Here is a 13322-nt window from a genome sequence, read left to right as displayed (position 1 = left end):
CCCTGCCGTAGCTGCAGACTTCCCGCGGGGGCCGCCTGCGAAGCGCCGCACCGAGACTCCCCGGGAGAAGGTGCGCGGGGGCTGAAACCAGAGGCAGCGGGGAGCGGATTCCGGCCCCGCTGATGTCAGGCGTGTGGCAGTCCCCTGAGCCGAAGCGCAGCTCGGGGGACTGGCGGCAGCAGCGGGGCTTCCTCGGGGAAGGCAGGCAGGCAGGCAACAACAGTCCCGGAGCCGAAGCTCAGCGGGCGCTGCTTGCCGCCTGCCTGCCTGCCTTCCCCGCCAGTCCCCCGAGCCGAAGCGCAGCTTGGAGACTGGCGGCGACAGCGGGGCTTCCTCGGATCGGCAGCTGGGCGCCGACTCGGCAGGCCACCGGATCAAGGAAGTGGCCTGCCGGGTCGGCGCTGATCAGTGCTGCACGGAGCACCAGATTGAGGAGCCGGTCTGCAGAGTCAGCGCCCAGCAGCGCCGCACAGAGCATCGCCTCCCACGGCGTTGCTGGGGGCTGACTCTGCAGACCGGCTCCTCGATCCAGTGCTCCGCGCAGCACTGATCAGCGCCGGCTCGGCAGGCCGCCGGATCAAGGAAGCAGCCTGCCGGGTCGGCGCCCAGCACGGGTTGAGGAAGCTTCCGGGGGGGGGGGGGGAGAGAAAGAGGAAAAAGGTGTCGGCAGGGAGGGAAAACGCGCAAGTCCTCTCCCCTTTCTTTCCTGCTTAGCCGGCTTGCGGGCATTTTACAGGAACAAACAACGTGAATAGAAAAAAGAGGCAACGAGCCCGGTCAGTGGTGTCTCCCTCCCTCCAACTCCCCCCCACACCAAATGGAACTTCCCGACCCCCCCCAACTTTTGGCCAAAGGCATCCTCGGCCCCGTTCCCACCTTCGCTGCTGGGTGCCTGCATGTCTTATTTTCGGGGTATGTCTTATATTTTAAAAATCTCAAAAATCCTGCCATGGCTTACTTTATGACTACGGCTTAAAAAAGGGGAAACACGGTAGTTTGTCCGCATTAGCAAGCACTGAAACACAACTGCTTCACATTCAGAATACCTGAAGCAGCACATTTTCCAGTACATATCTCCTTCCCATGGTCCTTTTAAGTCAAAAGTGACTTTAACAAAAAACAAAAAAATACCTTGGAAAGAATGCCAAAAAATATGGACACACAAATTAAGTTAGTTATTTTAAAAGCAAGAGATGCACAAGAACTGGAATCTGGATCCCTTTTAAGATTAAGAGTGGATACCAAAGGTGTGTGTATTTGCTTGGTGTGCTCTGGTCCATGGGGTCACGAAGAGTCGGACACGACTAAACAACAACCAAAGGAACCTTCTTACACAGGACGACATTTCTTACCATCTCTCTCTCCTCCTCCAGAACAATGACCTCCCTTGTCCTATCCCAGAGACGCAACGATTTGTCATGAGAAGAGGAGACGAGAAAGTCTCCGTTGGGACTGAGTGCCAAACACCACACTTCCTGGTGATGCCCCTACAAATCAGATATACAGATAGTGAGGAGTGAAAGGGGAGAGACCATTCTGCATGATGTCTACCAATCAACAGAAGTGATCACTGCTTCCAGATTGGCAAATACACACTTCTCCTATTTTACCTCCAGGGTTTGGATATGCTCAAACTTATCAGCATCCCACTGCTTAATCTTGCGATCCTTCCCTGCTGTAAAGAAGAGGTGGGACTTGGGTACAAACTGAAGAAACATCACACTAAAGAGAAGAAGAGAAAGATATGGAGTATCATATCACTACCATTTCCAACACAACATTCATAGTAACATTTCTACATTTCTCAGAGGTTATTTAGAAAGGGGAAAAGATACATGCAGCTATGACTTCAGTTGCCACTTCCTTCCATTCTCCTGTCCTTATTCCTTCCCTCTGGAGTCTGTGGCTTCCATTCCAGAAGCCCAGGTGCTTTTAAAAGAAACACTAGCAGCCAAGCAACAGCACTCAAGGAGAGCCAAGAAGCATCTGCTGCTGTCATCAGAATCCCCATCAGCACTACTGATGCAACATTATGCTGCATTCAACTTAAAAATGATAGGAGCACCAGGGATTTCTCCAGCGAGGTCAAAAGGTGATATTCAATGTTAGTCATCCTGAGAGTAGACTCGCTGAAATCAATGGTTCTATTCCAAGCATGACTTAACTAGCTATCACCAGCATTTTCCTTGAACTGTTTTCATGGGGTTTGTGAACAGAAAGGGCTAGCAAGTTATGTGATGTCTTGAAGGGAAGCAAAAGCTCAGGGCTAAAACGCTGCGGCTTCTCTTTCCTACAAAAACTCAAGATCCCAAAACACATGGACACAAGCAGTGAATGCCTGTCCTGCACCCCTGGTCCCTTAAGTACCACAAGTACAAATCCACAATAAGAAAACCCAGACTGTACAGCATGGTCAAATCATAGAAATGTGTTTAATACCAATGAATGGTGACAGAACTGTGCAGCTAAGGGCCTGTGACCTGCCCTTCCACTGAGGTGTCTGATGCCAAAGTTAAGGGGATGGGAAGAAGCACCTCATATTCTGCAGGCTCCAAACTAGGAGCTTCAGCAAGGCCAACTTAACTGGCATTCTAGCCTAGAGCTTGCAGAATGCAGCCCCATATATTGGACGCCACAGTACCAGAGAAACCTAGTTTTGGGGGCAGGGAGAAATGCTACACCAGGGGCATCTAGGTTCCCTTTGATATCTGCCCACCTATCATCATGGGCAAAGAGAGACTTGTGGCAATCTCCAAAGTCCAAGCCCCAGATCTTCACGTTCCTGTCAGCAGAGCCAGTTGCAATTAATGCTCCATCCTATAACAGAAAAATGAAAGAAAAGGGAACTCAGTTGTGGATGTGAGAGCATGATTACCCCCAGCTTCCATCTACTGTCCTGTCAAGTAACACACACTTAGAACAAGATCTTGTGTTATGCTTCAAGGAAAGTGAAGCAAATTAATTTCTTAGCTCTCATCATCAGGGAGCCAACTCTATGGTGTTTTATTTCAGTGTACCTAAGGCTCCAAGAAGCTCTGTGTTTTCATTACACCAGCCATTTATGCCCCATGGAATGTTCCAATATACAACCACTTCGTTATTCCAATCAGTGCACATAACTTTCAAAAGTTAAAAGAACGACAATCTCATGTTGCTGTACACTGCCAGAGAAGATGAATCAACCTCTCCCCATTACTGAACTTTCTCATTGAAAATAGAATTTGAGAACTACAGTTACATTGCCCAGATTCTACATGTTTACACACCAAAGTAGGTATGGACACAGCTTTGGGCTGCCTTCAAGCCAACCACTGGGGGAGCAAGAGCTCTTCAACATAAGGAGGCTACAACTTCTTGCCTTCATTCAACTCACGCCTTTCTATGGTCTGTACTGAACTATGAGACTAGCATGAAGCAGCACAGAGAAGATTTACAACTGGGAAAGGAAATGTGCATTCGTCATGAACAATGCCAAAATCTCCAACAAATGGCATACTCACATAGGAGATATCCATGCATAGCACAGGCAACTTGTGTCCATAGAGAGACAAAAAGAACTGGAAAGCAAGAAGACGACATGTATATCAGCTAGTTACAGGTTTATTTATTTAATGGCATAAATTTTATATACGCCACTTGATTGTAAACAAAACAAACAAAAACATATCAAAACAATGTATTAAAAGTGTGCATAAGTGTGGAAGAACCTTGCCCTTTCCACCATTCTCCCGCAAGCAGAAGCTGAAAGCTTCCTTCTACCAGGTCAGAATATTTGTCCATCTATCACAATATTTTCTGCTTTTGAGTGGCAGTTTGCCAAAGTCTCAGTGTTGATCACATGACATCCATTTAAATGGAGTTGGCAGCATTAGACCATGGGGCCTTATACGCTCAAAGCGTACGTTCTACTACTTTGAACCCTCTTCTTTATTACAGACTCACACGGGGAGTTTTGCATCCCTATTTGCAGAATACTGAAAAATAATGGACTTGCCAAGATCGCTCAATGAAAACACGTAAGATGAGGAAACCAAAAGGCCATCACAGCAAGCGGCAACTGCTTCCCATAGTTTTGGACCTAAATTTCCAAAGATAGCCTTGTTTACCTTGAGGGTATCAGTGTAGAATATTTTCACAGTGCAGTCCAGTAAGGCTACAGCCAAAAGCTTTTGGTTGGGGCTGTACCGTACACAGAGAACATCTTCATCCAGTTGCAACATGCGTGTCTGCTTCACAGAAAGCCTAGGATCATATAAGCATAAAACTGATTGAACTGGTATTGCACAGCAAATTCAGAAAGCTTTGTTAGATGTGCATTGCAAGTTCTTAGGCAAGGAGACCCCAAACCTCAGTGTTTAGTGCCCAGAGGTTCGCCATACTCCCACCCTTTCCCCCATTCTTTCAGGGAGGAGAAACTTGTGTTGGGAAGCAGATGTTAGCAGATGGGAAGACAATGTTGTGCTGTATTTTTGAGGAAACTGTACACTCCTAAGAGAGTGAGGACAAAATGTGGAGTTCAGATGTGCTTTGCTTCCTGAAAAAACACCCTCACCTCTTTTGGACACTGTCCTTATCCTTCACCAGTTCAAACTCCCAGAACTTGACACATTTATCCGCACCTCCTGTAACAAAGCCACGCTGATGGGAAAAGGAAAATTCACATTTATTTCATCAAACGTGTGGATCACTTCCCACTACAAAAAGTATCAAATTGATTTACAAGCAGAATAAAAACTATAAAATAAGCAGAATAAAAACATAATCACAATACATGACAGCACTAATTGTTGAGATCTTTTGATAAAGGATGGTATATAAATGGTGGTATATAAATATCATCATCATCATCAACAACATCGATGATAATGAGCATCCTTAAATGTGATACCAATAATTCATATGAATTATTATTTAAATTTATTGGTCACTTTTTTACCATGGTAACTCAAAGTGAAACACACACATACATTAAAGCTGGCATAAAAGCAAAATGAAGAAAATTTTAAAAGACAATCCTGTTTTTAAAAGGATTAAAACATCCCAATACCACAGAAAATTAAGAGCCAAAGTCCTGGCAGAAATGAAATGTTTTCACCTGGCACCTAGCGCTATGTATTGATGATGCCAGGCAAGCCTCCCTGAGGAGCGCAATCCACAAGCGGGGAGCAACCACTGAAAATGTGCATTATTTTGTTGCTACCCTCTAGACTGCCTAAGCAGAGGGCAAATGAAGAAGGGCCTCAGTCGACTACCACATGGTCCGAGTCTGTTCATATAGCGAGAAATTAGAAAGTGTGCTTTAATTACCTGGTCTGAAGAAGGAGATATGGACCACAAACCCCCATCATGAGCATCAATGGTCTCCAATAAAATCCCGGAAGCCAGATCAAACAGCTGCAGCTTCCCTGTCTAAAGCAATAATAAAGCCAGGTCATTAGTTACAGAGATGATTCCAAATTCTACAGAAGGTAACTCATTATAGCATCCAAGGAAAGTGGGATGGTCAGGCAGATTCAATTACATCTGCCTAGAATAACATCCGATTTTGAGCAATGACCCAACAACAGCTTAGCAGCTTAATTTACAATCCTGTAAAGTAGGTGGGCATTCTTATCCCATAATGCAGATTTGGGGTTGAAGGAGGCTGCGGCTGAGAAAGAAAGGTGTGCCTAATGAGTTTACGATTGAGGCAAGATCCAAATGGGGCACTTGCTGATTTGTAACTCTCTCTTAGCAATAATGATTTTCACTGCTATTGATTTTTCAATAATTACACCCAAGGGAGACGCCAGTAAAGAAATAGAGACATTACACCATGGGTAGGCAAACCAAGGCCTGGGGGCGGGGGGCAGGGCCGGCCCAAATGCGTTCTAAATCCGACCTGCAGACGGTCCAGGAACAGCGTGTTTTTACATGAGTAGAATGTGTCCTTTTATTTAAAATTCATCTCTGGGTTATTTGTGGGGCATAGGAATTTGTTCATTTCTTTTTTCAAAATATAGTCCAGCCCCCCACAAGGTCTGAGGGACAGTGGACCGGCCCCCTGCTGAAAAAGTTTGCTGACCCCTGCATTACACTCTGGCCAAAACAAAAGACAGTTCCTTATCAAGCCCCAGGTGCAGGAGAGAGGCAGCAATACCAGGGAAATCTCTTGTGTTTCATTTTTCACTCACAGCTATGCTCCTTGCACACTCGTATGGTCTAATGAGTCTTTGACTCATTAAAGTCAAAGACAACTAGGAGCAGTTTAGCACATCCACAGTCTGACTCATGAGTAGGTATAGTGGCAATTTTCTTCCAAGTCACCTGAAGTATAACTCCATGTTTGAAAAATATGGTGTTATAATGGCTGTGGCCAAAGTTGGCCATGTAAGAGAAAACATTTCCAGCCACAGGCCTTCAAACAAATCCATAAATTTCATCACCTGATCCTATTTTCTCCTATGTCCTCCGAGTAATTTGGAAAACACACAGAAGTATACTTCCCTACTGCTCCGAGGCTTATCTAGCCAAAGCAATATACTGAAAATCAGGCATTACAATAAGGATTTTTCTCTCAGACTGTATACCTAGGACAAACACTAAATTGCATCTCCCTTTAGGACTCCATTTGTTGAGGAGCTATGCCTCCAGAATTAACATCCCGCATGGTTCTAAGTTAGACATACTGAACTTCCTCTAAAGATGACACTTGAAACATGCGGGGGATTGTTCAGGTTCAGAAGGTACAGAAATTTACCTTGGTTCCTATAATGACCTGCCGATCTCCGGGAACAAAGAGTGAACAAAGCGCATATTCACACGCCATGGTCCGGATACATTGTAAGGTAGACCTGGGATTAGAAATGACACATGAAAGATACACATAAAGAGAAGGCAGAATTGGAGAAAGACTAAGTAAAATCGGGAACACATAACATTCTTGACATGCGTGTGAATGAATGGGTGATGTTGCAGGAAGTAAGGGAGATACTATGAATGAATGGGTGGTGTGGGTGAGAGAGAATTAATGGAAAAGGAATGCCAAGAGAGAACCGCATATGCAGGCCCCCATCACTTTCCTTCAAGGGACTGTGGCCCTCAGTTTCAAAAAGGTTAACCACAAGGAAGCCTTGTGTCAAATTAGTTTAGTGACTGGCACAACCCCAAGTTTTTGGCCTCATCTGTGGCTACAAGAAAATACCAAAAGATCGATGGCAAAAAAAGAAAGGCTTCTCCCTAAACTCAATGTGAAGCCATCTGAATATACAGTATACCTAAAGTTAATATGTTTAATGCTTCCTGTAAGCATTGTACTGCAACTAGTTTCTCTTCCAATGGTCAGAGACATTTCATACCTGTTCCAAATCTTAACTGATTCAGCAGCAGCAGAGAGAATGGCAATGTTGTCCGAGCTAAATGCCAGGGTTCTGACATCACTGCGGTGACCACCAATAGTTATTTTGGATACTTGTAGAACTTGGAGTATCTGCGCTCTTGGATTCAGGCTGTAAGATTCAATTATGTTGTTCTGGAGCATTACAGTGGCTTTCAGCTCCCCTTTTGGGCTGAGTATCAAGTCAAAAGACCTGTTTAAATAAAATAATTATCATTGTTAAAAAACATCAGGTAACATATAAAAGAGTTAAGGGGGCTAAGCACAATGGTATAGTTTAAAAAACACAAGCTCAGAACGTCCCATTCTCTTGTAGTTCTGGTCAAGTGGCACCCCTCCCTCCCTCTCCTCAATTCCCTTTTCTTGGTCCCTATCCCTTCTACACTCTGCAAATTCCTTGTCTTAACCTCCAACCCTCCAGTGCCAGGTTTGTCCCATCCCATTTCCCCATGTGCAACCCAACAGGGTGCACAACTCTCCTCATCCAGCTCTATCACTCTCAGCAGCCAAAATTCTCTTATTCGTTTAAATAGCTCCTCCACCCTTTGCGCCTTACTACCTACAATTCTCCCAGACATTTGCATCATGCCACCTATTTCCCAATCCCTCAAAATCTACACCAGAAGAGACACACAAAAGCTTTTAAAAAAAAGCTCACGTGCATGTAACTATCCTTGCTCACATTTATCCTTTATAACCCTTGGCTTCTCTAAGCTCTCCCCTTTCCCCCTCTCATCTCTTTTACTGTTAAGTGCTCTGGGATTTGTGTGGTGGGGATTTGAACCCTGGTCTCCCAGGTCATAGTTCAACATTCTAACTATTATGCCCCACTAGCTCTCTTTAAGAGCATCCAAATTATGAGCAACACCCTTAATGCCTTGAACTCACTTGATTTTAGAAGAAGCTTTGATGTTAGTGAGACGCTGAATCTTGTCTTGTAAGCTGCACTCCACAATGATATCGCATTCTTCCTCCTCCACACCTGACCTCTTCCTAGGAAAAACCAGAAAAAAATGAGACAAATGTTAAACTCAACCTCAGCTAGAGTCAGAAAAGAAGAGCAAAAATGCACATAAACAGGATAATGTCAGCTGGCAGCTCTTGAGCTAAACTCAGCCTCTAGGGGGTGTCAACTAACTCCAAAGTGCCTCTTCCCTGAAACTGCTTAGGTGGAATTTGCCTGCTCTTCTCAATCTCTCCCACTATCCAATATATTTCAGCAAATTGGAGACTTCCCACCTCTACCAAATCCTTTACTACTAAACAGTTATCTGCTTTGTTTTGTGCTGCGCTAAGAGGGCAGAAGAGAGCTGCATAGCTGAGATTTTCCATGAAATCCCCAAAGCTCCATCTCAAGGTGGCTAAGTAGATTAAAGGTCTTGTAACATAGCTGGGCCAGACAGAGTATTATGCAGCAGTGTTGCACCATCAAAACTGACGAGACCTTCCACACACGAGTCTTAAGGGGAAGGATTAAAAAATGCATTTTAAAAGGCAGTAGATTAGAACTTTATTTTACCGAGCCTCTCAGCAACATGTAAAATAAACTGTAATTTCCAATTGCAAGTGTAGGATTTACTCATCACAGATTACGAAGCTACATTTAAAGCCCTTTGCATATGACAGGACACTTCCATCCTGACATGAATCAAGCTCTTTATTGGTTCTCAGCATAAACAAATAAAATGTATTGCCAATATGCATTTACTTGGCTTTTTTCCTTGCTTTCTTCATCTTCTTCTCAATTTTCTTGCGAACCTCTTGTTCGCTAAGGACATAAAACACTTCCAGGACAGAGTCCGTTCCCTTGGAAAATGATAACAAAGTCAGTTGCACGGGTCTCTGAACCAGAAATCTCTATAGAAAAGTGCTCAAAGAAAGGTAGGACCCCACCCCCCCCGGTTAGTTCCATAAGCTAGTAACATACATGGCAAGCGAGAATCCGCCCTGTGCGGTCAGTAGCAAGATTAACAACTCGGTCCCTTCCTTCCCGCATGACAGAACCAGCTTTCACGCATTTCAGGATGTGCTAAAAACAAACAAAAAGAATTGAAAACAACCATAGTGCGATTTTTTTAATAATAAAAAAATAGTCACCAAAAGCGTACATCAAAAGAGAATAGTAATTCAGGACAGTATTGCAAATAATTGGTACAAATACACCATAAATGGCTTCTTTCAAGAGGACTCCTAAAAGCACTGATGGTCTGGAAGTCAAACATTCTTCCAGATACATACGGGTATCAAGAGATGTTCAACCTAGCACTGCAAGCCAAAGTAAGTACACCATAAGAATGGATTCCCAAACTCTCCTTCCACAGTATAGTTTGCTCGCCTCCAACTACAGCAAAAGCAACCAAGGGTCAGCGGCCAATTACAGAGCAGATATCTCAGAATTATGGGTCCAGGAGCAGTCAAGGCTGTTTAAAGCAGATCAGCTTCAGCACTGAAACTAAGGATGCACAAAATGACTTTTTAATGCAAAGAGGAACCAACGTTCTGACACAGATTCTGCATCAACTTGCCAATGCATTAAAGGAAAGCATTTCTATGGAACAAAGATTACTGCTAAAAAGGGAGGGAAAGGAGCAGGTGGTCTTGTTTGGGGAGGAACAGGAGAGAGGAGACTGAACACCCTCACCCACATTGTAAGAAATCCTTAGGGCAGCAAATGAATATGGTTTGAATCCAACCTGACTGTCCATCACAATTGTGTATTCTTCCCTTCAGAGTTTTTAGTTTTATTTTATATTGACCAATATGCACAAGTAACACAGAAAACGTACCCAGTGATAACTAAGAGCACATTCACCCTTTGTATGCATTTCAGATAGGGACATTTTAACAGATTTTAAGTATGTTGAAGAACACTCATGAATGTTGTATCCCTAAGATCATGAGCAGAAAACTACCTCATCGTCCGTATCATCCTGATCTTCTGTCCTGTCCTCTTCAGAAGATCCTCCAGTGTGCTCTGCAAGCCCTTTGCTTCTCTTGTACTCTGGCTCACTTGGGTCTGGTTCCTGTTTATGGTGCCAAAATCAGTAAAATACATTTAGAATAACGACAAGGCCTCACTCTCTAACTTCCATTTTCCCTCTTGCAAGCCAATTCTTCATTCACTTAACGTTTTAAGAGGTGCAGAATGGAAGATATGCTTGCACTCGAAAGCCAAAGGATAGGCAAGTGCTTGACAACTGAATTAGTGAAACAACCAAAACTGAGCATTGGGGCAATTAGGCATAAAGCATGCTGAACAGACACTGATTTCCAATCGTGCTGTGCCTACTGAAAACAGAAAGTAAGTCAGTTATTATGCCACTTCTCAGATTCACCTTTTGGCCAGCCAGTGCAATCCAATAGCCAGCTTCATGCTGCATGCGGCCTAATCCAATGAAGCAACAGGAAGGAAACGAGAGGAACCACGTGGTGGCCAAGTAATCTCTGAGGCATCTCCAATTGCTCCCATATTGTAACAGGGAGTGTTAAGAGGAAATATAGATGACTGCTTCATAACCCAAGTTATTCCTTCAATTATAGTTACAAATTTCATATTTAATACCTGCAGCTTTGCATCTACAAAGCTTTATTTATTGCCCAAATAAAGGCAAGGAAGTGACTTTTTCCTAAAAAGGCCAGTGTTAGAACGTCTGTGAACCCTCTTCTTTATTACAGACTCACATGGGGAGTTTTGCATCCCTATTTGCAGAATACTGAAAAATAATGGAACTGAAAAATAATGGAACTAGGAAGTGTTAGAACTTCCTAGGCCACTTTTAATACAAGAAAGGCAGCAGTATATTCAAAGGACTATTGTAACAAGGCACAGGAAAATTATTATTATTCGTTTACATTTACACCCCACACTTCTGCAGAGTGTTCAAGGAGGCAAGTAGCGATACCGAATACAAATAAAGGAATAATACAAATTCCATAAAAACAAACAGATACAAATGTTATGATGCAAGTGTTATGCTCCTACCTCCTGGAAATAGCTGATGTCCCATGCCCGCAATTCGCTGTCAGCAGAACCGGTGATAAGCAGCTTCTCCTCAGAAACTATAGCTAATCCCCACACCTAAATGAGAACATGCCAAAGGGCTTCATTATCTTTAATTAGGATCAGCCCCCTCATTAACAGCAATAAATAAGCCATTCAAAACCAATTTGGATTCCTTGTGTTTGTAGGATAAATATCTAACTAGAGCTACTAAATGAAAATGGGCCACTTTTTGTGAAGTAGAAAAGGGGTCCTATAACAGCTCTGGAATTGCTCTTTCTTACAGAATTCAACCATCCCAATCATCTTCTGGACCCCAAAATGGAAGGAATGTTTCATAGATGGTGAACCCCCAGCACCATGCCTTTCCTGGTCCCTACATAATGGAGTTTGTGCCTGGCCTCCAGTGCTGCACCTTCTTTCTGATCAGGGTTGGTTGCCCTGCCTAGCAGGGTCACTGTACCACTAAATGTCTCCTTCCTCCTTGCTGCTGGCAATGACTAAATCCCCCCTGTATTATCTGGTTATTCTGTAGTGTGTATGTATGTGGAAAGAACCACTATGGGCCTTTAGATGACAGAAACAGCACAGCAATGAAGCTGCAGAATGCCCTTATGCATTGGAGTAGACAGGAGCTACCGTGTTTCTCCCAAAATAAGACACGTCTTATATTTATTTTTTCTCTAAAAAAACACATTGCGGCTTATTTTCGGGGGATGTCTTATTTTTTTATTGAGCATGGTACGGGGCTTTCTTGCGCCGCCCGCTGAGCCCGCTGCTGGGTCCCTGGGCTTTGGGCGGCGCGGCGCGTTGTGGCTGGGGCTGCTGCCGGCTACTGCCACTTCGCGCGCCGCCCGCTGAGCCCGCTGCCGGGTCCCTGGGCTCCGTGCGGTGCGGCGCGTCGCGGCTGGGGCTGCTGCCGGCTCCTGCCGGCTCCTGCGACTTCGCACGCCGCCTGTTGCCGGGTCCCTGGGCTTTGGGTGGCGCGGCACGGCTGGGGCTGCTGCCGGCTGCTGCTGGCTCCTGCGACTTCGCGCGCCGCCCGCTGCCGGGTCCCTGGGCTTTGGGCGGCGCGGTGCGGCTGGGGCTGCTGCCGGCTACTGCGACTTCGCCCGCCGCCCGCTGAGCCCACTGCCGGGTCCCTGGGCTCCGTGCGGTGCGGCGCGTCGCAGCTGGGGCTGCTGCCGGCTGCTGCCGGCTCCTGCCGGCTCCTGCGACTTCACGCGCCGCCCGCTGAGCCCACTGCCGGGTCCCTGGGCTCCGTGCGGTGCGGCGCGTCGCAGCTGGGGCTGCTGCCGGCTCCTGCGACTTCACGCGCCGCCCGCTGAGCCCACTGCCGGGTCCCTGGGCTCCGTGCGGTGCGACTTCGTGCGGTGCGCCTGAGCTTTGGGCGGCGCGGTGCGGCTGGGGCTCCTGCCGGCTCCTGCCGGCTAATGCGACTTCGCGCGCCGCCCGCTGCCGGGTCCCTGGGCTTTGGGCGGCGCGGCGCGGCTGGGGCTGCTGCCGGCTCCTGCCGGCTAATGCGACTTCGCGCGCCGCCCGCTGAGCCCGCTGCCGGGTCCCTGGGCTTCGGGCGGCGCGGCGCGGCTGGGGCTGCTGCCGGCTCCTGCCGGGTCCTGCGGCTTCGTGCACCGCCCGCTGCCGGGTCCTGGGGCCCGTTCAGTCGGAGCTCGGCGCGTCTCTGCTGGGGCTCCCGCTGGGCTGGGGCTTGGCGCGCGCTGCTGCGTTTGCCGGCTCCCGCTGGGTCGGGTAGGTACCGGTACCCCCAACATGTCTTATTTTGGGGGGATGTCTTATATATTTTTGCCTTTAAAAGATCGTGCCATGGCTTATTTTAGAGGCACGTCTTATTTTAGGAGAAACACGGTAACTGGGTGAGGACTCCTTCCACTTTGGCATTCAGGGGGTGTTTATGGAAGCAAAATTCGAATTGGCCCTTTCTACTGG

At 46.2% G+C, this 13322-nt stretch overlaps 1 protein-coding gene across 1 annotated transcript in view; it reads right to left on the bottom strand.

The window, feature by feature from the left end:
- Positions 1 to 13322, bottom strand: part of WDR3 (WD repeat domain 3) — a 28787-nt gene that overhangs the window by 10576 nt on the left and 4889 nt on the right. Inside the window, exons 6-19 of the mRNA XM_035140766.3 lie at positions 11358 to 11453; positions 10288 to 10398; positions 9303 to 9404; positions 9084 to 9181; positions 8264 to 8368; positions 7338 to 7568; positions 6740 to 6833; positions 5308 to 5409; positions 4553 to 4638; positions 4107 to 4242; positions 3501 to 3557; positions 2717 to 2817; positions 1611 to 1722; positions 1353 to 1487 (exon numbers count right to left, since the gene is read on the bottom strand). Coding sequence (XP_034996657.2) covers positions 1353 to 1487; positions 1611 to 1722; positions 2717 to 2817; positions 3501 to 3557; positions 4107 to 4242; positions 4553 to 4638; positions 5308 to 5409; positions 6740 to 6833; positions 7338 to 7568; positions 8264 to 8368; positions 9084 to 9181; positions 9303 to 9404; positions 10288 to 10398; positions 11358 to 11453 — 1566 coding nt within the window. The remainder of the gene's footprint in view (positions 1 to 1352; positions 1488 to 1610; positions 1723 to 2716; positions 2818 to 3500; positions 3558 to 4106; positions 4243 to 4552; positions 4639 to 5307; positions 5410 to 6739; positions 6834 to 7337; positions 7569 to 8263; positions 8369 to 9083; positions 9182 to 9302; positions 9405 to 10287; positions 10399 to 11357; positions 11454 to 13322) is intronic.

This window comes from Zootoca vivipara, chromosome 15 (genome assembly GCF_965207765.1).
Source record: "Zootoca vivipara chromosome 15, rZooViv2.hap1.1, whole genome shotgun sequence".
Taxonomy (NCBI): domain Eukaryota; kingdom Metazoa; phylum Chordata; class Lepidosauria; order Squamata; family Lacertidae; genus Zootoca; species Zootoca vivipara.
Note: the sequence above shows the minus strand (reverse complement) of the source record. Positions and strands in the feature narration are given on the sequence as shown.